General features: G+C 35.7%; 1 protein-coding gene across 1 annotated transcript; it reads left to right on the forward strand.

Annotated features, from left to right (window-relative positions):
* Window positions 1-372: 372 nt before the first annotated feature.
* On the forward strand, window positions 373-20,182 carry LOC136818383 (transmembrane protein 87B-like; the record flags this gene model as incomplete). The annotated part of the gene is given in 10 exon segments (XM_067074723.1): window positions 373-610; window positions 7,105-7,251; window positions 7,534-7,561; window positions 7,646-7,674; window positions 8,323-8,394; window positions 17,059-17,097; window positions 18,741-18,822; window positions 19,139-19,200; window positions 19,404-19,527; window positions 20,123-20,182. Coding segments are annotated over 10 exon segments (760 nt in total), but the record flags the coding sequence as incomplete, so codon positions are not given.
* Between the last annotated feature and the right edge of the window lie 869 nt (window positions 20,183-21,051).

The following is a 21,051-nucleotide window of genomic DNA, read 5'->3' on the forward strand; positions in this document are numbered from 1 at the left end:
TGCGCATACGGGACCTAACTCAGTCCCTAGAGTAGACCCTTAGAGAGACTAATTTAAAACTTTCTGATTTTTTCCGACCCTTAGAGAGACTTTGAAAGGTGAAAAAACCGACCCTTACCGTCCGCACATACCCATCATCCAATTTTGCCTAAGTAAGGGACAACAACATTTTTTGAAAGTACAAACGATGGTCGTGTTCCAACCGGAGAAGGACATCATTCGATGCCCGGCTTCGGATTAGCCCGGAGTACGGCTCGGGATACTCTATTTTTCAACTCCACCGTAGATGCCAAATAAATCAAAAGTGAAAGTTGTTTTGGAGCTCATTATGGAAAAAAGAAGTCAGATCTGGTCAGATGACCTGATCCTGATGACAGTGAGGACAGGCTGGAAAGTTTTGACTATTTAATCACCAGTTTATCTTATGGCATGATGTTAAACATGAATCATCAAAGATATCTTCTTCTTCTTATCACTAATCTTTATATTGCTCATGGAAGAATCCTCGAAAATGGCTACCAAGAATTCACTATCACTTTGCCAAAAGTCATCAGAAGAAAAGAATGGCGGTGGTGATGGGGAAGTGAAATCATTGGCCATGGAGATGAAGGTATTTANATTTTGCCTTTTTTTCATTTATTTTGGGATAGCTTTGAGATTCCACAGGCTTTTTAAAGCCTTACTAAGGCGGCAATCACAAATATCTTCGTTTCGCGTCGTCGCCCCCCGACCGACTTTGAAAATTGAGTAAATTGAGTCGGTGAGTTGGTAAATTTGTCGGAATTTTTCTGTCAATGACCTTTCCTTCGTTCAAAAATTTTATTATTGCCAATTTTTTGCGAGCGATTTCTAGCGCATTTGCAGCATTTTGACTTGTGCTCCTGTTTATCATTACATGTGCCATACGACCCACGGTGCACGGCATGGCCCGAACATGTTCGGGCCTGCCCGGACCATGCTCGGGCCACAAAAAAGTATTATTAACATTTTGTTCGGACCATGTTCGCGTCATAGGGACGGATTTGCTCGGGCCATGTTCGGGCCATATAAACCCGCATTCTCGATCCCCTCGATTCACTTCCCTATCCTCCAGATTTACCGCAGGTTTAGTGAAGTAGTTTTTAACATTAGAAAGAATAAAGTGCGACTGTTAAATCTTTTTTATGAAAACATAAGCTATACGAACAAAAGGCTTTGGTAACCAAAGTGTCAAAAAAGCAGGTAGGACGTCCCGTAGTAAAGTTCTACTCTAAAACTCTCAAACAATTTGTGTTTCTAAAGAATTTTTTGTAAATATAATAAGTACGATTATAAAGGCCCCCGTAAAGTCTGAACAATCACGCCTCACAGCAAAAACCTTTCAAACCACGACCTTTGATCACGCAATCACAAAAACCGCTTAAAGGGCCTCATTAGAATTTAAGGAAATTTCCGTTATCAATTGAAAGTTTTAAGCAAATGTGAACGCAATTTCCCCGCAATCATTATTATACCAATTATCTATTCTCTGTCTAGGGAACGGGATAAAGAATAAAAAGAAGACCATATTATGTAAGATTCAAATCATTTTTTTTAATAATTTTCCTAACTTAATTGGAAAATAGATGATTAACTTTTATATTTGAACAATATATATTTGAATAAAGATGAAGATTTTTAAATTTGTTTGCTAAAATAAGGAATTTAAAATATAAATATTGGGTCCTGAAATTACACACGCGCGATTGTAGCAAGTTTTCGAAAATCTGGCCCGAACATGGTCCGAAACTGCGCGGACCACGCGTGGGCCATTTTTAAAAAGTATTAATCAAGAGGCCCGAACATGTTCCGCCGTGGGTCGTTGTGCCATTTTGGGGTCGGAGGTCACAGTGTTCTTCAAAGGTCATAATTTTAAACCACCCATTACACGCGATTGTTTTGGCAGCTGGCTGGCTGGCAGTTTTCTCCAAGAGTGCACTCTAAAAACGGATGGAAAAATGGAAACCCGAAAATTTTTACGACCGACTGACCGACCGACTCACTTTTTAGACCCAACGAGGACGCCCAATGAAGATATTTGTGATTGCCGCCTAAGTTGAAGTTCCTTACCAAAGGCTGAAGAAGGGCCGTTCATAAAAAATTGGTTGGTTCCCGTTGGTTCCCGTCACCCGACGATTTGAACTGAAGAATTAGAGTCTGAGAGTCGGAAACCACTTTTCCTGACAGCTGAAACTCCACCATCACCCTCCATGTTTTCTCTTTTGAGAGAAAGAGCAAACGCTAATCTTGTCCAAAAAAACAATTCAAAACCCATTAATTCCGTTTTTCCCCAATTTTCAAGTCCGATTTTACATTGCGGACCATATGGAAGCATCAAAACAAACCAGCGGAGCTTTTGTGAAGTGAAAAAGAGGCTTAGGGCGATCAAACGTCCCTTTACCACCCTTTTCTTCGGACTGTTTCGTTCAAACAGAAAATATTTTTTGCCCGACCGACCCACTTTTTGATGGTTGAAATGACGGGAACCAAGGGATTTTTTACGAACGGCCAAGACAGTCTAGACTTAAAACTCCCTATCAGGACAGGCAAATTTCCAGGTTTTGAGCTGCCACCATTTTTATTTCAACGATTGAGTTTGACTTCAGTTCGAAGAGCAAAATAATCAACCCAGGTTCTGTTTAATTAGTTGGAAACTATTACCGTAACTTGGTCTAATGTCGACACCCCTCCTCTAATTCTGACACCCTTTTTATCAGCTGAAATTTATAGAAAGGTCGAAACTGTTTTTCTTTGTTTATTGGTCAGAGAGAAATAATCCTTTTTCAATCAGTGATTCAAGCTTTCATATTATTCCTTTCTCTAAAGAAGGGTGTCGGAATTAGATGAGGGATGTCGATATTATACCAACTTACGGTAAACGCAAAGAATTAATTTCTTTAGAATGGGCTTTTCATGGGATCATCCCCCCCTAGGAAGATGGGGGGGAATCAGATTTTGGTGCCAGGGGGGAAGTGAAAATTTCAAGCTTGATGGGGGAGAAAGCGAATAGGGGGTTTCAGTTCTTAGTGGGGGGAGTAATAGCAGACTTCCTGTGGTTTTGGGCAGGCTTAGAGCCTGTCCTTTCTTGGGATTTTGAGAGTCTTTTTTTTGCTAAGTCGATGAGGCTGGATCATCACTTTCGCAACCCTTATACAATGGCTAGGGGTTTCCCATTAGGGGGGGAGTTTTAAAGACAGGTGGGGGGGGGGAAAGGCATGGGGATTAAGCCATATTAGGGGGGACCAAAAAGCTGGAGACGCCGGCTTTTTCTGTTAAGAGCATAGGATTAAATTTTTGTCATCCAGGCCAAGTACAAAAATTAGGATTGAGTTTCAAAATTTAAGCACAGATTGAGTTTCTGCTACTGTTATCCTGGTACCGTCAGCTGCTCTAACTTGGGAGGATTGGTCAAATCTTGGGACGGTTGATATCTGGCCCAGTCAGGGCCTCCTTGATCTTTTATAATTATTCGGATAGAATAAAAACATACCTGATCAACACAACGAAGCCTTCTGTCTTGCTTTTATTCTTTCCTTCCCAACAACTTTCGTTTTTGCTTATGATTATAATTAAAAATTTGAACTTTCCCGTGGGCGCTATTGGGCGTACCGCCATCATGAAATATTTTTCGTGAAAGTTTACCAACGCTGATATAAACTAAATAGGAAACAAATATTAAATTTGATTCTTTTTTTGTTCATTATTTCTAAATTTCACGATAAAAAGAACTGTTTACAAATTATTTTTTTAACGGCTGTTGGATCGACATTGACATATTTAATGATGTCATAATCAATGCCATGCATATTTTGTTAGCGACATGCATATTTGTGTTATCACAAATACGAATGAAATGGAACGTTCCAGCAAAACGAACGATATGGAACGTTCTTGGACGTTTAGGGACGCTCTAAGAACGCTAGAGAACGTTCTTGAACGTTCCTGGTCATTCCCTTTTATTTACTAGTTTAAGGATGTCTTAAAACGTTCGGAAGCGTTCCTGAACGTTCCATAACATTCTCAAACGTTCTTATTGAGTCAATATTAACCTTTGGACTCAAAAGATCGTTCGCAAGCGTTCTGGAACGTTCTACAACGTTCTCGAGCGTTCTGGAACGTCTCTGAACGTTCTGGAACATTCAGAAACGTCCCTGAACATTTTAGAACGATTGAGGACGTTCTTGAACGTTCTAGGAACGCTATGGAACGTTCGTGAACGTTCAGGAACGTCTCAAGAACGCTCCGTTTTATTTGTACTTCAAATCGCTTGTGATGACACATTTTGTCAAAATCCTTTTCATTGGATAAATACCACTAAAGTATACAAGAGAAGTAAACATAAATTTATCACCCGCGAGCACAGCTCAGCTAAGCGCACCTTTCTTAAAAATTCACTATCTAAGAATTGGAACGGGCAAAGATTACCGCGCGGGCTGATAGCGGACAAAGGTAGATATTTTCAGTTATAATCCAAGGTAGAGCAAACTAAATATAGAAAGGGGGTATTTTTTAGTGCTATACGATGATCGGTATTTTTTTTGAATTCTATGTTTAGATTTTTCTACCCAGCCCTGTTGCTATGTACGCGCGCTCTGTTGCTAAGACCTTTGCTTGTTGAAATTCATGTGCGTTTGGTTTGGGAACGCGAAACACGAATGCGAACTACCCATGTCTAAACTTTTCAATATATCTCCAGAACTAACGGATTTTTTAAAATTCTGTAAAAAGTTCCAAGTTCCTGAATAGTTTTACTATGTTCTGTGAAAAAATCATAACCATCAGTCAAATACTCGTTCATCTATTTAAGATTGAAGACAAAAATTTGCGAAGAAAAATAAACCTTGAGCACAAAAAATGCTTTTTTAATCACTTTTTTCCACCAAAGAACAAATAATTTTTATAGACTTACCTTCCCCAAACATTGAAGAAGCCTCTACTAATTAAAGTAAATGAGATAAGATAAGATAAAACCTTAAAATCAACCAGAATTTACAACCTTTCGTCCAAAGCAAAAGACGTGCTTTTTGTCGCCGCCATCTTGTTTTAGAATGAGAATTCCATTCGGTTCCAGTTCCCACGCTCTTTTTTTCATCCAATCAGATCGCGCGATTTCACTTTGGCTTTCTCTAGTCCAATAAGACTACGGGATTTGAGTCATGTGACATCTCTACTAAAAAACCCGCGCCGAATAAAATAGAAATACAGGGGGTCACACTACTGGCCACAGGAATTGAAAGCAAGCAATTAAGGCCAATATTTTTTAGTTTTTCTGAAGGACAAAAGGTATAGGAAGCTTTACTGAAAGAGGGATAAGGCTAGGACAATCTATTTAAAAGATATGGACAAAAAAGGCACTTTTTTGGGTGATAATTAAGATTTTACTTAGAAACTTTAATTCTCTTACCCCGTCTCGGGCCCCCCTGAGATGAGCAAGGGCCACCCCTACTGAAAATTTCAGATCAAAACAAACAAGGAATTATTCCTGTAACTCTAGGAAATTGGAAAAAGCTGGTTTTGACTGTTTCTGATCCTAAAGTGCTATTTTTTGGTATAAAAGCTATGCAATTTATGTTTGGATTTCTAGAAAGCTTACCCATTCATTGTCAATATATTTTTTATTTGACAGTAATCTCTTCATGGAATAAAACTATAGTCAAATCTTGTAGAGTAATTTTTCAAAATTTTTTTGCCAAAATCAATTTTCGCATTTCGCAATTTTACCCTACGCAAACGCACGTGAATTGGAAGTGAAACCAAAATAATTTAGCCCACACTGCCATTCGCGTTAACGCATCAATAAAAGTGAAAGGAGGTCCTGACTGATCTGGCCTGTCAGTTTAAGCTTAATTTCCTATATCAGGATTAGAAACTTAATTTTTTGATTCTGAGACCTTTTCGATGGTAATGTTTGAAAGCCATAATTTTAACTTGTTTGTTCAATAAGAAGGCACTATACTAATGATGTAAAGTAGCTATTTGACAGGTATGATTTAGCTAATAGTATAACTTTGTGGATTGACCTTTTTGAAATTAAACATACATTTGTAAAAATATTTGTTTTTTATCTTCATTTTATTCTAAATCTAGGTGTAGGAGGCTTTATTTTGATCTGTCGTTAAATCAATTAACTTTTTAGAATGCATGGACAAAGGTGTATTTTCAATTTAATTTGACTTTGGCCCCTTTAAAGCTTAGGCATTTTTATTATGAAATACTTTAATAAATAGATGGTCTTTTTAAATTTAAAGATAGTTGCTTTTTATCAAAGCTCCAGTATTGAGCCTTTTTTATTTGTAACAAGAGACCCAAAGATTTTAAATAAACTTAAAAAATCAGTGTTTTGATAGAAAAGTGCTTTGAAAATCTTTGGGTTCGTTAGATAGATTGTTGTTTGTCAAATGTTTGATGGACAAAATTCAATTAATTCTTGAAGAATCTTATAAAAAATATCAGTCTTTTGACCATAAAATCTTTTCACCATTTTTACCATTCAAAAAGTACGTAGACTCTGAGGAAGGGGGAGTGGGTCCTTTGAAAAGCCTAAAAAAGCGTACGTGGGGAGGGGGTCAATCAAGAAAATGTACCTACGCTTTGCAATTTTTTCCAAACTGTTTTCCCCAGTTTTTTCTAACTTTCTATTTGAAAAGTCAAAATATTATAAACCTTTTAAACCCATCTTACTTGTGTTATCCATATGTCACCCTATTATAATCTTTAAGTTTTTTTAACTTTGGTCGTGTCTTGAAAAATTTTTATTATTAAAATCAAAATCGAACTTGTGCCAGTCTATTTCTGTTATAATTTAAATTTTTTCCTAGAGAGGGGGGGGGGGTGATTGGAAAAGCGTACAAGGGTGGAGGGGTTGGTCGAATTTTGCTTACTTTTGAGCGTATGTACTTTTGAATGGCCCCTTACCTTATTCACAGCCCTCTCTCGAAATAGTCTCAGTATTTTGATCAGCCTTTAAATTAACCATATACACTTCCATACTTTTACTGCACTGCTACTGTTGCAAATTTTAAGGGTATGTTCAGCTCAAATATGGAAAGTTTTGTCATAATGAAATCTCTATTCATCTTTTTGTAGTCGTTCAACTTAACAAAATGGATGTATGAAGATTCTCTTATCACATACACCATGCATTGCAGTCCAGCAGGAGAGAAGAAACATTTTTCTGTCAAGATTTACCTTTTTCATCACTTCTGTCCTCTTCCCAGAATTATGTATTCATTGGTAAGTATATAAAGTCAATGTCAGATTTATTTATTTGTTTCTTTATTATTCAAAAGAAAGGAAGAGAAGTGAGCTTCCATGGTCTTACAATATTTTTTTCGTTTTACTGATTTAATAAACAACAAGTTTTTGATTCTACACATTACTGTCTTGAATTTTTTAGAAACTTGACCAGTGGAGAGGACTTAATTTAAAAGGCTGAGATCTAATGAAGTATTCAAATCACTCTTTCAAAAGGTTGTTGTATAAAGTATATTCATTTTTTATTTTATTCTTTTTCAGCTGGACAAAGACTACAACAATATCCCATGTCACGACCACTGACCTTTATATAACCCTGGACCAAACAATATCTGCCATCTTTGATTGTCCAGGGTATATATAAAGGTCAGTGGTCACGACCATGCTTTATCTACCCTGGGTGTAAGTTTTCACCCAATAATACTCTTTTTGAAAACAAATATTGCACATTGGTCAAATAAATCTTCAGTTAGGGTGCAAGTGCAAAGTTTTGATTTGTAAGTACTGAGCTTTGGCTTGGCTGACTATTTTTTCTGGAGTGTCCTTGAAGGTTATTCCTCCTCCGTCTTACCACCCTGGTTCTAAATTCTGAGGTGCCTATCATTTTTCTAAGGGTACTTTTGAAATTAACAGGTTAATGGAACGGATTTGAATTCAAGTAAAACTCTTTTGAAATGAATGATAATTTTAAATTAATTAAGTAATATACAAACTAAGTCTAATAGTATATCAGCAATCAAGTTTTAAGCAATTTTAAATTGGTATTTAAGAGGTCTTCCTATCCATACCTAGATCTTTCTCCCCTCCTCTGTTGCTTCCATCCTTGGCATCAAAATTTTTCACTCATCCCTCAAAACCTATTCTCCATTCCAAACCTATTTTCCATGAATCCAGAAGGGGAAGGAAACTATTCCTAGCTACAAATATTTCTAAAATTATTATACTGCATTTTGCTGAATTTTGCTGAGTAGATTCTACAATCAAACCATCAGAGTATAAATTTTCTCCTTACAGTGCAATATGTGTATGTTGTATTTCTCTCGCTTTCAGAAAAAAATCAGAAGAGATATAGAACATGCTATTCGAAGGCAAAGAGCTGAAGACAACACCGAACCGTACCCGGTAAGTTTTTAATTAATCGCTGAAAAGTGGATTCCTTTAAGTATCAACTTTTTCATCTTTTAAAATTTTTAATGAAAAACGAGTACAAAAATTACCACTGGCACGGCACAAGAAATCTCAAAAGAAACCAGCATTGAAAACAACATCGAAACCTCTTCCAACAGCAAAAATGGGCAAAGCTCTTCCAACAGTAAAGATGGTCAAAACTAATAAACCTGTAAAAAATGAACCTGCCTCAGCTGCAGTTCCAGTCCCAGTTGTAAAAGCTGCATCTAGTTAAATGAAAAGAAACAACAAAGGATTCATATAAGAAAGATCCGCTCGCACATCAAGTTGGCGTAAGTTTGCTTTTTGGACCTACCCCGGTGGGGTGGAGGTCCTATAAATTAACCCGTGTTCGTTAGTTAGTTAGTAAGTTAGTTACCAACTTTTCTCGAGATTGGCTCATTCAATTTTTCTGATTTTTTGCACAAAGGTGCATTACTATAAACCCTCGAATGTGACGGAGCCCGATTTTCGAAAAAAAAATTTTTCCGGCCGGTAGAACCGGAAATGTCCCGAAAAAAGCGGTTTTTTGAGATTTTCTCGAGATTTTATCATTAGTTTTTTGCGATTTTTTGCACATAGATGCACATTAGTACTGCCGAAAAGGTGTCGAAAACCGTTTGCCGAAAAAAAATTTTTCCGGTCTGTAGAACCGGAAATGTGCCGGAAATCGTCGTTTTTTTCACATTTCCGTCACATTTTTTCAACTTATTTAATTGTTTCTTTACAGAAAAATGTTCTTTATGACGATGCCCAAAACTTAGCATTGTTTGATTTCCAAAAAAATCATCCTTTGAATCCGGAACTCCTTAAAAATCGCCGGAACAGGCGAAAACCGGCGTAAAACGGTTTTCCTTCATTTTTTCAACTTATACTCGACAGATTTTCATGATTTTTTGCACAATGATGTAAAATGGCAATGCCCAAAATGTGACAGAGCCCAATTTTCGAAAAAAAAAAATTTTTCCGGCCGGTAGAACCGGAAATGTCCCGAAAAAAGCGGTTTTTTGAGATTTTCTCGGGATTTTATCATTAGTTTTTTGCGATTTTTTGCACATAGATGCACATTAGTACTGCCGAAAAGGTGTCGAAAACCGTTTGCCGAAAAAAAATTTTTTTCCGGTCTGTAGAACCGGAAATGTGCCGGAAATCGTCGTTTTTTCACATTTCCGTCACATTTTTTCAACTTATTTAATTGTTTCTTTACAGAAAAATGTTCTTTATGATGATGCCCGAAACTTAGCATCGTTTGATTTCCAAAAAAATCATCCTTTGAATCCGGAACTCCTTAAAAATCGCCGGAACAGCCGAAAACCGGCGTAAAACGGTTTTCCTTCATTTTTTCAACTTATACTCGACAGATTTTCATGATTTTTTGCACAATGATGTAAAATGGCAATGCCCAAAATGTGACAGAGCCCAATTTTCGAAAAAAGAAATTTTTCCGGCCGCTAGAACCGGAAATGTCCCGAAAAAAGCGGTTTTTTGAGATTTTCTCAGTTTTAATTTTCTCTGAATGATTGATTAAAGTGTCGATATTATTTTTCTTTCACCGTTAAACATCGATGCGTTTCTTAATTGCTTTCTCCGTTCCAATAGATATATAAATCGAAATTTAAAATTATACATTACTTCCATTAAATTCTAATTATTCGTTTTATAAATATGTAGGTCCATTAAAGTATTACTTGTTTTAAACATTATTTTTGGACCTACCCCGGTGGAGGTCCTATAAAGAGTCTGCTAAATTACGCTCCTCCGCGCCCTCAATTTTTCTCTGCGCCCTCAATTTTTCTCCGCGCCCTATGCGCCCACGCGCCCACGCGCCCTTTAAAAATTTTCACGCGCATTAAAATTTTCACGCGCCTTTTCACACGCCTTGAAATTTCACATGCCCTAAAAATTTGGAAAATGATCAAATCAATTAAGGTAGTATTATGTTATTATTTATTTTATTTTTAAAAAACTTCTTAACAGTATACGATAAGAGAATTTAATTAAAGAAGAGAAATTAAAGGGTAGATTCGCTGGAGTTAGGTATTCAGTATTTGGGATTTGGGATTCGCCGCATTCGGGATTCGAAAAAGCTCAATAAAAACTTAACGAAAAAAGATATTAACTTGAAATAAAAAACGGATGCAAGCACACATACTAAGGAATAAATCCCAATAAAAAAAATTCAGAATATGAGCTCAGTTGTCACGTGACTATGGGAAATTCCCCTATTCGGGATTCAAATCATGTCAGGGACCTTTCTTCAAAAGCTCGCCAGTCGTCAGTAAATGGTCGAATTGACTTCAAATAAAGAACGGATGCAAGTTCACATGTCAGGGAAGATATTCCAAAAAAAATAATTCAGAATATGAGCTTAGTTGTCACGTGACTATGGGAAATTCCCCTATTGGGATTCAAATCATGTCAGGGACCTTTCTTCAAAAGCTTGCCAGTCGTCAGTAAATTGACTTCAAATAAAAAACGGATGCAAGTTCACATGTCAAGGAAAATATTCCCAAAAAAAAAATTCAGAATATGAGCTTAGTTGTCACGTGACTATGGGAAATTCCCCTATTCGGGGTTCAAATCATGTCAGGGACCTTTCTTCAAAAGCTTGCCAGTCGTCAGTAAATGGTTGAATTGACTTCAAATAAAAAACGGATGCAATTTCACATATCTCTGAAAAGATTCCAAAAATAATATTCAGCTCTATCTATTACTAGAAATAACTGACGCTTAAAAGTGCCCCTTGCATTCGTTTAGATTAATACTTATCAGATTTGTGAAACGAGAAATAACTTTATAGAAACATTAATGGTTTTTCAAGGTAAAGAAAAGCAATCCATAGCATAAAACTACTGTATATGTTTTATTTTTGGTCGCCCCACGCTAAGTGGAGGAGACCTTTAAATTCGGTGTTTCTCGATGATAATAAGACTTTTTTGTGAAAGTTTGGTCGCCCTATTCGGAATTAAAACTTTGGTGAATCGGGAAGTTATTTCCCGCGTAAATTTTTCCATAAGCCGCTTTATCTCCGTTATATTACTCCGCGCTATCTTATCAGACAGTATTTGCGATATAAAGATTCTAATTAGCTCCGTAGTAATTAGCGCAATTGTTTTATGAAATTTCTAAATAACGGAGATGATTAGAAGCCTCGTGAACGTTGTTGAAAGTTTATGTTTATGCACAATGCCGGGACAGTGCAAGCAGCAGATAATTCTTGATGTAGATCTCATCTCAAATTACATTCATTGATATTTATCCATTCGTGACGTTGTTGAAAACAAACACAAACCTCTTTTCACTAGAATCACTTTTGAGGTTAAAGATTTAGAAGATGGATGTTGTTGGTAATTCCAAAAGAAAAATATAAAGACAGAATTACTCAAAATCTATGATAATAGTTGATAGCATGTCCTAACCAACATCACTCACTACATATGGCAACCTAACCAATTAATTACTGGATCAAGTTATACCATGACTTTCTCTACAATTAGCTGATTTGGTGGGTGTAAAGTTCTGAAGTCAAGCGAAAGAACATTTGGTTGATTCACCGTTCGTTCAAAGATGAGTAGTTTGGCAACCAGTGTATTTCTTTACTTCAGGATCACTTATTTCAAGATATTGTCCACTTGTCAACTGCAATTATTGGAGTCTATGCCCGGCTGAACTACTGTCTCTATGTATGTAGGTCCCTACTGGCGGTATCTAGCTAGTCAAAAACAAGAGTGACATTACGTACACTTTCTCTGGAATAGCCCTTTTGATTTATTGTTGTTGTTTCCATTACATCAATCGAAACATGGATTTATCACAATATGTGCTGGAGTTTCTATTACCCAACGTGACATTGCACCTAGCAAAAGGTCTATGGCTGATTAGTTGAATGTAACAATTGTGACAAAGTTGCTTCGAAATCAAAATTTGACCAATCTCGTAGTTCCATCTAATTTAAATTGGAAAAAAAGAAATCCGAATTAAACAGTACCTTAAGTTGGTCCAATGTCAATTCCCTCTTCTAATTCCGACACCCTTCTTTAGAGAATACCGTAAGATTGGGTAACTTGCATCAGTGGAGGCTAACATGCATAGCCCTCAAATGAAAGACCTGGCTGGTCATAAAAATACAAAGTTAAATCAAAACAAAAATGGTAGAGTAGAGCTGCGAGTAGTCTACACAATAGACAGATCCAGGCTTTTAGGCCTTACTCTTGGTCTATAGGCACTGCTATAGGTGGCCACTAGTGACCCCACCGGGAATTGCTTATTAATAGGTTTAAACATAATAGACAACATTCACAAAAGATGTTTATCAATAGGATTTTAAATAAAAGAATGTTTAAAACACAGCTGATTGGCTTAGGTTTCGAAACTCTCTATTGTTTCAATAAAACCTCAGTGCGCATGCGATTTATCTGGAGAATTTCAATATTCAAAACAAAAGAAGTGCTCATAACCCGAAGAGTAGGAGTTTTACGCTCGAAACGAAGGGAGATATGACGTAGCCTAAGCTGCGAGCGAAGATGCGTAGTTGTATTTTAATGACAAGCCAGGTCTTTCATTTGAGGGCTATGCATGTTAGCCTCCACTGATGCAAGTTACCCAATCTCACGGTAATAGGAAGGTCAGGATCACTTATAGACAAAAGATTTTTTTCCTCTCTAATCACTAATCAAACAAAAATATTTCCATCAGCGATTTCGACCTTCTGATTATTCCTATCTCTAAAGAAGGGTGTCGAAATATATGTGATATTTTGTTTTAGTTTTCTTTGAAAAAGGTGTCTTTACATTTTGTTTAATTTACCGTGAGTGGTCCTAAATCCGACAGCCCTGCCTAAATCCGACGTGGTCTTTCAAAGATACAAACTAAAATAAAAAACCTTTTATTGTGACGCAACGAAAATACCAAAGTGTCAACAAGCTGAGAAATTGGTGTCTTTACATTTTGTTTAATTTACCGTGAGTGGTCCTAAATCCGACAGCCCTGCCTAAATCCGACGTGGTCTTTCAAAGATACAAACTAAAATAAAAAACCTTTTATTGTGACGCAACGAAAATACCAAAGTGTCAACAAGCTGAGAAATTTGATACAGTGAATGAAGCGGCCATATTAAATTCCCTCCAAAATTTCTTCCGTTAAGGTATTTTTTCTGTGAAGCATTTACCAACGTCATGTGATGAAGAGTATACCCGTTTATTCATATGATTTACTTTTGTTAAAATTACTTTGGCTATATTGTTAGATTTGCTATAATAATTTATTTTAACTTTCTAACAACAATTTTTTATTGTACAAGCAAGAAACATTCATTAATATTACATTGTTAAACAGGATAATTAAGTGACTGTCTTGAATAAACTTGAATGTCTAATTCGAACAATTTATCTATCCCTTTAGAACAAATTTAGGCTATTTTCACCTTTATCCCTAGTGTTAGTTTTAAAAATTGATAACTTTCTGAAAACCTTTAAGATTTAAGTAATGACAAAAGCAGCACAAATATTACATACACAAATATATGTTTTTTTTTATAAGCAAGTGTATACCCCTTGGTCAGGCTCGTGTATGCTTAAGTTCTCAAAGTATCCAGGCATAGTTTATGCTTATTATATGCTTAAGAATTATGCTTATGATTCACCCCGAGCCAAGTTTTTTAATGAAATTTCAGAAATTTTGTAAAAAATTTGTTCAGATTTTGGGAGCAGTGGAATGTAGCTAGCCGTGGAATGTCTAATTTTTTACTTGACCTCTACCAAACCAGTTAAAATTGAAACAAAAACAGATAAAAATTACTACTTGAAAAATATTTTAGGCTGACATATATGCTCATGTTATGCTTAGGAATTCTGCAAATCTGAGCCTTCATATGCTTATAAGCGTTATGCTTATAAAAAAACAAAACATGTATTACATTGTTTTTGAAGAATATTTTTCAGCTCATTTTATGTTTTCTAACATTAACTTAATAAAATCATTAATAAAATCAATTTCAGCCATTTCGACATCAAAAGCAGGTTGTTTTTTAACGATTTTGTACATTCGCAAATAAATCACTTGTTACACTGTTAAGCTTTTTGTCTTTTACTTTTTTCAAACTTTTAAACTCTTTAAGCTACCTTCATTGGGCGACCTTCCAGCGCAGCTGGTTTATTGTTTTTATTTTCCATTTGTTTCTGGGTTTTCAATAATTGAAATCATCGTTTATACCGGATTTTCAAAGAATTCTGTTTGATAGAAATCCAAAAAAGTGAAACAACCGAACAAATGAAGTATTTTTATGAATTATTTATATTTATCACCTATTCATAAAAGGTGTATTCAGAACACAAGGCATGAAGTATTCAAGACACAGCAGGAAAATATAAACGACTGGAAGTCCATTTCTTTTGTTTCTTTTAAGCGAACTTATACATTTTAAATAACTTTAATGATTTGACACGAATTTTTTTATGGTTAGAAAAAAATAGTGCGTTGAAGTTCAAAGTTAGTCCAATAACACTATCAAAGTTTGAAACCGATACTTTCTAAAACTATTCGATACTTCCAGGTTAAACTTTTAAGATATTTGACGGAAGCTTGATAAACTGACGGGACAATTTTGTCTCTAGTTTCTATTGATATATAAGCCAGTTGAAAAGAGTTAAACAAGAGAGAATTTCGACGAAGTTTTTTCGTCGTTAACAAATTACTCCAATGAGGTATCTTGTCAAATTCTATTGTCTTTGTTTACGATTTAAACGTAGCGGCAACGAAGCTCTCAAAGAAAAAGGAGATAGACTTCCAGTCGTTTATATTTTCATGAAGACAGTGACTTTTTCGATTTTTCCTTTTTGACCTTTTCGATATTTTCGATTTTTGATTATTTCGATCTTATCAGTTAGGGTCAGGGTTGGAGCTCGAAACATTACGTTCATATTTAGATAATCTGTAAAGTGTAGAAGAGGCTTTCTGGGGGAAATTGTATACTCTTCGGAATAGGACCTTTCTCCCTCTCACAAAACAGTTTTTTATAAGTAAATCACCTAGCATAGCTTTGAAATCTATTTTTCATTCAAAAAAAGACTCTTCATAAATTTGCAGGATCCTAAATATTCTTCCGAGTTACTGAATCTTATTATTTTAAGATTCTGAATTGGGCACACAACGTTATTTCAACATTTATTTTAACGTCCGTCAGATAACGTTCTGATCAGGTCTGCACATACCCGACATTCTCCAACCCTTATACAATCTCCAAATTTTCAGGCCACGTGAAATTTTAAGGCGTGTGAAAATTTAGGGCGCGTAAAATTTTTAGGGTGCATGAAAATATGAAGGCGCGTGAAAATTTAGGGCGCGTAAAATCTTTAGGGCGCGTGAAAATTTTAGGGTGCGTAGAAATATGAAGGCGCGTGAAAATTTAGGGCACGTGAAAATTTAGGGCTCGTGAAAATTTAAGGGCGCAGAGGCACATAGGGTGCGTAGGGTGCGGAGGCGCGGAGAAAAATGAGGGCGCGGAGGCGTGTAAGGTGCGTGATTTAGCAGACTCTCCTATAAATTAACCTTTGTTTGTTCGTCCGTCCGTCCGTCCGTCCGTCCGTTCTTTCGTAAGTTACCAACTTTTCTCAGGATTGAATCATAGGAATCTTTTAATTTTTGGTACAAAGGTGCAAAATGGTGGTGGCCAAAATGTGACGGAGCCTGATTTTCGAAAGAAAAAGGCAAATTTGGGCCCAAAAACGGCTAAAAAACTGGTTTTTTGGACTTGGTGAAATATTGGATCATTAACTTTTTCTGATTTTTTGCATGAAAGTAGGGTACCATCATAGGTAAAAGACGGCTCAAGCAGATTTTTGCAAAAAAAAATTTGTTGGCTCAAAAAACGCATGTTTATCTATAAGAATCACTATTAATAAGCATACATCAATGTTCTTAGTCAAATTACTCAATTTTTTTATGAGATAGATGTTTTTTTGCTCATAAGGGATTACTTTTAGAGAGTATGTGTGTTTAGACATGAAATTTTGGTTGCTTGGCTAGTCTAGCAAGCTAGAAGACTAATTTATACATAGTAGAAATAAAGCAAAAAGTAATTTTAGTCGTTTAGAAACCTTTGTGCACTAACTCCAAACAAAAGAAAAGTGTCAATATTGCAATTATAATTTTTTCCCGCTCAAAATAGTTCTTGAGAAAAAAAATGTGTGTGGATATGTGTATTGAAAGTTTTTCGTTCTGAGTTGATTTCTTTTTGAGAGTTTGTTATTGCTTGATAAATTGTTTTCTCGCTACGCAAGTTTCTGTGTAGCTAGCCGGGGTATCTATAAGGCTGGAACACCGGATTCTGCCAGTCGTTTATACAAACTAAATCCCGTATTATTATTATTATGAGAAGTTAATACATTGTACTAATTTCAGTGGTAAAAACACACACCCAGTGAATTCCCATGTATATTTGGCCTAATTTGCCAGGTCCAAGCTGGTCCGAAACCTTCAAGTCAAGGCTGGTTAAGCTATACAAATTGGTACACTGATTTTCTCCCAATGTTTCCTGTTTACTTGATTGGATTTGTTTCAGAGTCGCAGCATGCGCAAGTGGAGACCGGCCTTAATTCCAATCTTCTTTACGTTTTCTTTAAGGCCCTATCTACATTATGGCAACAACAAGAATTTGAATGTGTAAGTTTTATAAAAACAAATCCGCTCTATTGTTTTATTTTTTTTTAGTTTTGTTGAATTGATGTTAATTGAAAAAAAATCTGTATATAAGTGAGATCACCGGGGGGAGGGGGTGAAAACGACCGCACGTTCGGCCAAAAATCAGGTCCCTAAAATCGGTCCCTTACAGTGCAGGAAAAATTTGGCTGAAGATTGACCCTTATAGTGTAATTTTTTGAATTTTTTTGCCCTTTTCAGGGCAAAACTTTTTGAAATTTCTGAAATTTTACCTCAAAATTTGGTATTTTATAAAATTTTTCACCCTTACAGTGCACTTTTTTCCACTTGCTCACAAATCAACCCTTACAGTGCACTTTCCAAAGTCCAAAAAACCTACCCTTAAGGGCCCCACGTCCGGTAGGTCACTTACCTGGAGTGCCCCCCCCATTCAAATCTTTCCATTTATATAATTTGGTGCTTTTCCTAGCAAAATGCTTCAAAACCTTTATATATGGTGGCAATTAAACTTATCTGGCTATTAAAAGAAGAAATTAGAACAGTGCACTATAAGGGGTGGTTTCTAAACTTATCTGGTCGAAAAAACAGCTAGTACAGTGTACTAAAAGGGTAGTATCAAAAATCCGATCATGGAGAAGTCAGTACAGTGTACTGAAAGGGTGGTAATAAAAATCTAGTTGTGGAAAAACGTCAGTACAGTGTACTAAAAGGGTGGTATCAAAGCTCCGGCTGTGGAAGAAAGTTAGTACAGTGTACTAAAAGGGTGGTGTCAAAGCCCCGACCGTGAAAAAAAGTTAGTACAGTGTACTAAAAAGGGTGGTGGTCTAATTTTTTGGAAAAAAATCCAAAAATCAAGTTAGTACCCTATGGTCCAGTACACTGACTTGGTATCCCCCCTGCTCATACAGATTTTTGTAAAAAAATTATTTTTCAGCTCAAAAAACGCATCTTTATTTATAAGAATCACTATTAATAAGCATACATCAATGCTCTTAGCCAAATTACTCAATTTTTTGATGAGATAGATGTTTTTTTTGCTCACGAAGTCTTGAATATGAAAGATTATTTCAAGAGCATGAAATTTTGGTTTTAAACGTTTTTTTATAAGAAACAAACGACTAATTTTAATAGATTGTCACTATTTGTGTTCTGAATGATTGTTTAACGGTCATGCTCACGTAGATATCAATTATATTTCTAAAATGCATAACCAGGTAGGTCCATGAAATTATCACTTGTTTTCTATATAGAAGAAGAAGGCAACTTTTACACAGAGTCCGAAAAAATGAATTGAGATCTCAGATTGTTCCTAAAGTTTCAAGATCTCCGCATTTCAGTCATTTTATAAGCTTTGATCAAATCGAATTTTGATTCTCCCCTTTCTCTTATAATGATTTTTCTCTGCAATGCGCTTGCAGTTTTCTGTTTGCAAAGGCAATTTCAATAAAAACAGGGGGGAATTGCTTAAAAGGGTCCAGGACAAATTGGGTACCAGAGGGTCTAAAATTTTCAAAAATCAACCATCTTCCAAGCCCCTTTCAAGACTCTTCTTGAGACTTCATTATTAAATAGCTTTTCATACTTTCAAACAACTTATTACAGGAATCTTTTATATTTTGATAACTATTGAACTCCTTTATTTTCAGAGAAACGAATTGCGTGCAGATATGAATGGTCTATTTGTCGTCGGCCTTATGTTCAAATCTACAGATGAAGTGACAATTAAAGGTAATTCTAAACGGTATTTGACAAACCCCAATTTTATTGGTCGACCTTAACTAAATTGAATAAATATTGGAAGTTTATCGTGGCTTGAATCACGATATTTACGTTTGGCTACATTTCGAGAGATTCTTCTCCCATCATCGGGCTAATAATTGAATAAAGTTGAAAACATACAATTAGAAGTTATTCCATTACAATATTGCTTCGGATTGCTTGAAAAGTATGAAAAATCAGGTAAACTCCTCTTCATATTTTTAGCACTTTTTTCTGACTTTTCCCGCCTTAAAATAATATGATTTCTAACCATTTGTATTTTTAGCGCGAATTGATTCGGTGCACAAGGGATCATACCTGTCAGCAATGATTTACAAACTTCTCTCGGTAAGCTTATATTTACCTCAATACAATTGATTTCTAGTAGGGCAGCGTCCAATGACCGGAAAACCATAAAAAAGACCAAAAAAAAGTCTTTGACTTTCTGTAAAGAAAGTAAAATATAATTTTTATACACAAGTAAAAACCCTAGTAAAAATCTTCATGATTTTATCTTTTACTGCTGTAACCTTGGGCTTTTTTCTTTTTAGTTTTATGGTGTAATGTCGTTGATTTATTTGGCTTATGCTATTAGTTGGTTTATTGACACTTGTTGTAAATATTGGAAAGACTTGTTACGCGTACAATTTTGGATTGGTGGAGTTATCGCACTTGGTATGTTGATAAATGTTTGTTCACTTTTTTCATAGTGAAAGCAGGATAGAATGATTATAGTTGTATTTCATGATATGCACCACTAGAGAGTCTTCTGAGAACTTTTAAGATTTTCGTTTGTCTAGGATAAGTGTCAAAATTCCGATTAGTTTACAATTTGGAAACCGCTTCCGAAAGAACTAGTCTAATTTACACTTACATCGTTTCCACATGAAAACCAGAAGAGTGTACGCTTATATCCTTAACAGACTTTTGATGTAGTTGCAAAGACTTCTTTTGTTCCTGAGTAAATCTCAGCGGTAGTCTGGACCAACCCTTTCTCAGTTTCAAGACTAGCTTTTAATGAAAGCTTATTAATATTTCAATTTTACTATTTTATAAAATATTGGTCAACCAATACGCTAGAAAGACATTTCAATCACACAGTCTTCTACCATGTTTCATATTTTAGATTTCTTCCAATATATCCCGTCCACTTTAGGAGCTCACTATGATCGTAATCATGGAGGTAGAAAAATAACTATTTTACAGGTTTAAGAATCATTGCTTAGTGCTTTTATTATTATTACTTTATTTAAATTTTTCTGCTTTACAGGGATGTTTGAAAACGCACTATTTTATTCTGCATACCAAAGTATCAGTCACTATGGCAAAGGTTTGTCTTTTTCAATTAAGTTATTTTTTCCGAGGTCTGAATCGCTGCTTCGAAAACGCTGAGCTTGCATAAAGATTGCAGTTATTCAACCAATCCTTAATACAAAAGGTAGCGCGTGAGGTAACTTAATTGTTCGATCCAACACTGCAATGTCTTCACTTCAATATAACATTTTAATGACCAGAGAGTTAACAATGTTTTGACTGCAAAGTGTCGTATAAGAATTGGAATGAATTGTCTGTGTTTTTAATGGACCTTTGGAATATTTTTGCAGAATAAGCAAACAGACTCATGAATAGATATACTGGCTTCAAGTTACTAGAAAACGTTTAAAAAAAGTGACATTGGAGTCTTATTGTTGATGTTCGAGAGGTTAGGTCATTATTGCCTGAGAAATAGCAGTTGGCAGCTCAACCCTCTGCCTGCTGATTCATGACAATCCCGATCTTTACAGCGTTTTCGAAGAAGCAAAAAGAAGACTTAAAATCTGCCGAAGAACAAAAACGGAAGGAAGAAAGTGAAAAGAGAGACATAGAATCTAGAAAACTGAATATGATCGTTCACGGGTTTCTCGAATATTCAGGCCCAGATAAGGAAGAAGAAGAAAATGGGAAAAAATATGACATATTTCGGTTCCGAGAACTCCTAGATGACATCAATGTTCCAGAAATCAATGTTACTCACCACAGATTAGGAGACAGAAAAACAAAAAATGGCCGTCCTCTGAAGGTCACCCTGCAAAGTCAACATGACAAAGATCTTCTCATGAAGAATTTACACATGCTAAAAGAAACTTGTTTCTTTCAGGTAAGTATAACGGAAGATTTCACAATCAACGAACGGAAAAAGATCAAGGAGATGCACGAACA

This window comes from Clytia hemisphaerica, unplaced genomic scaffold (genome assembly GCF_902728285.1).
Source record: "Clytia hemisphaerica strain Z4C2 unplaced genomic scaffold, Clytia hemisphaerica genome assembly, whole genome shotgun sequence".
NCBI lineage: Eukaryota > Metazoa > Cnidaria > Hydrozoa > Leptothecata > Clytiidae > Clytia > Clytia hemisphaerica.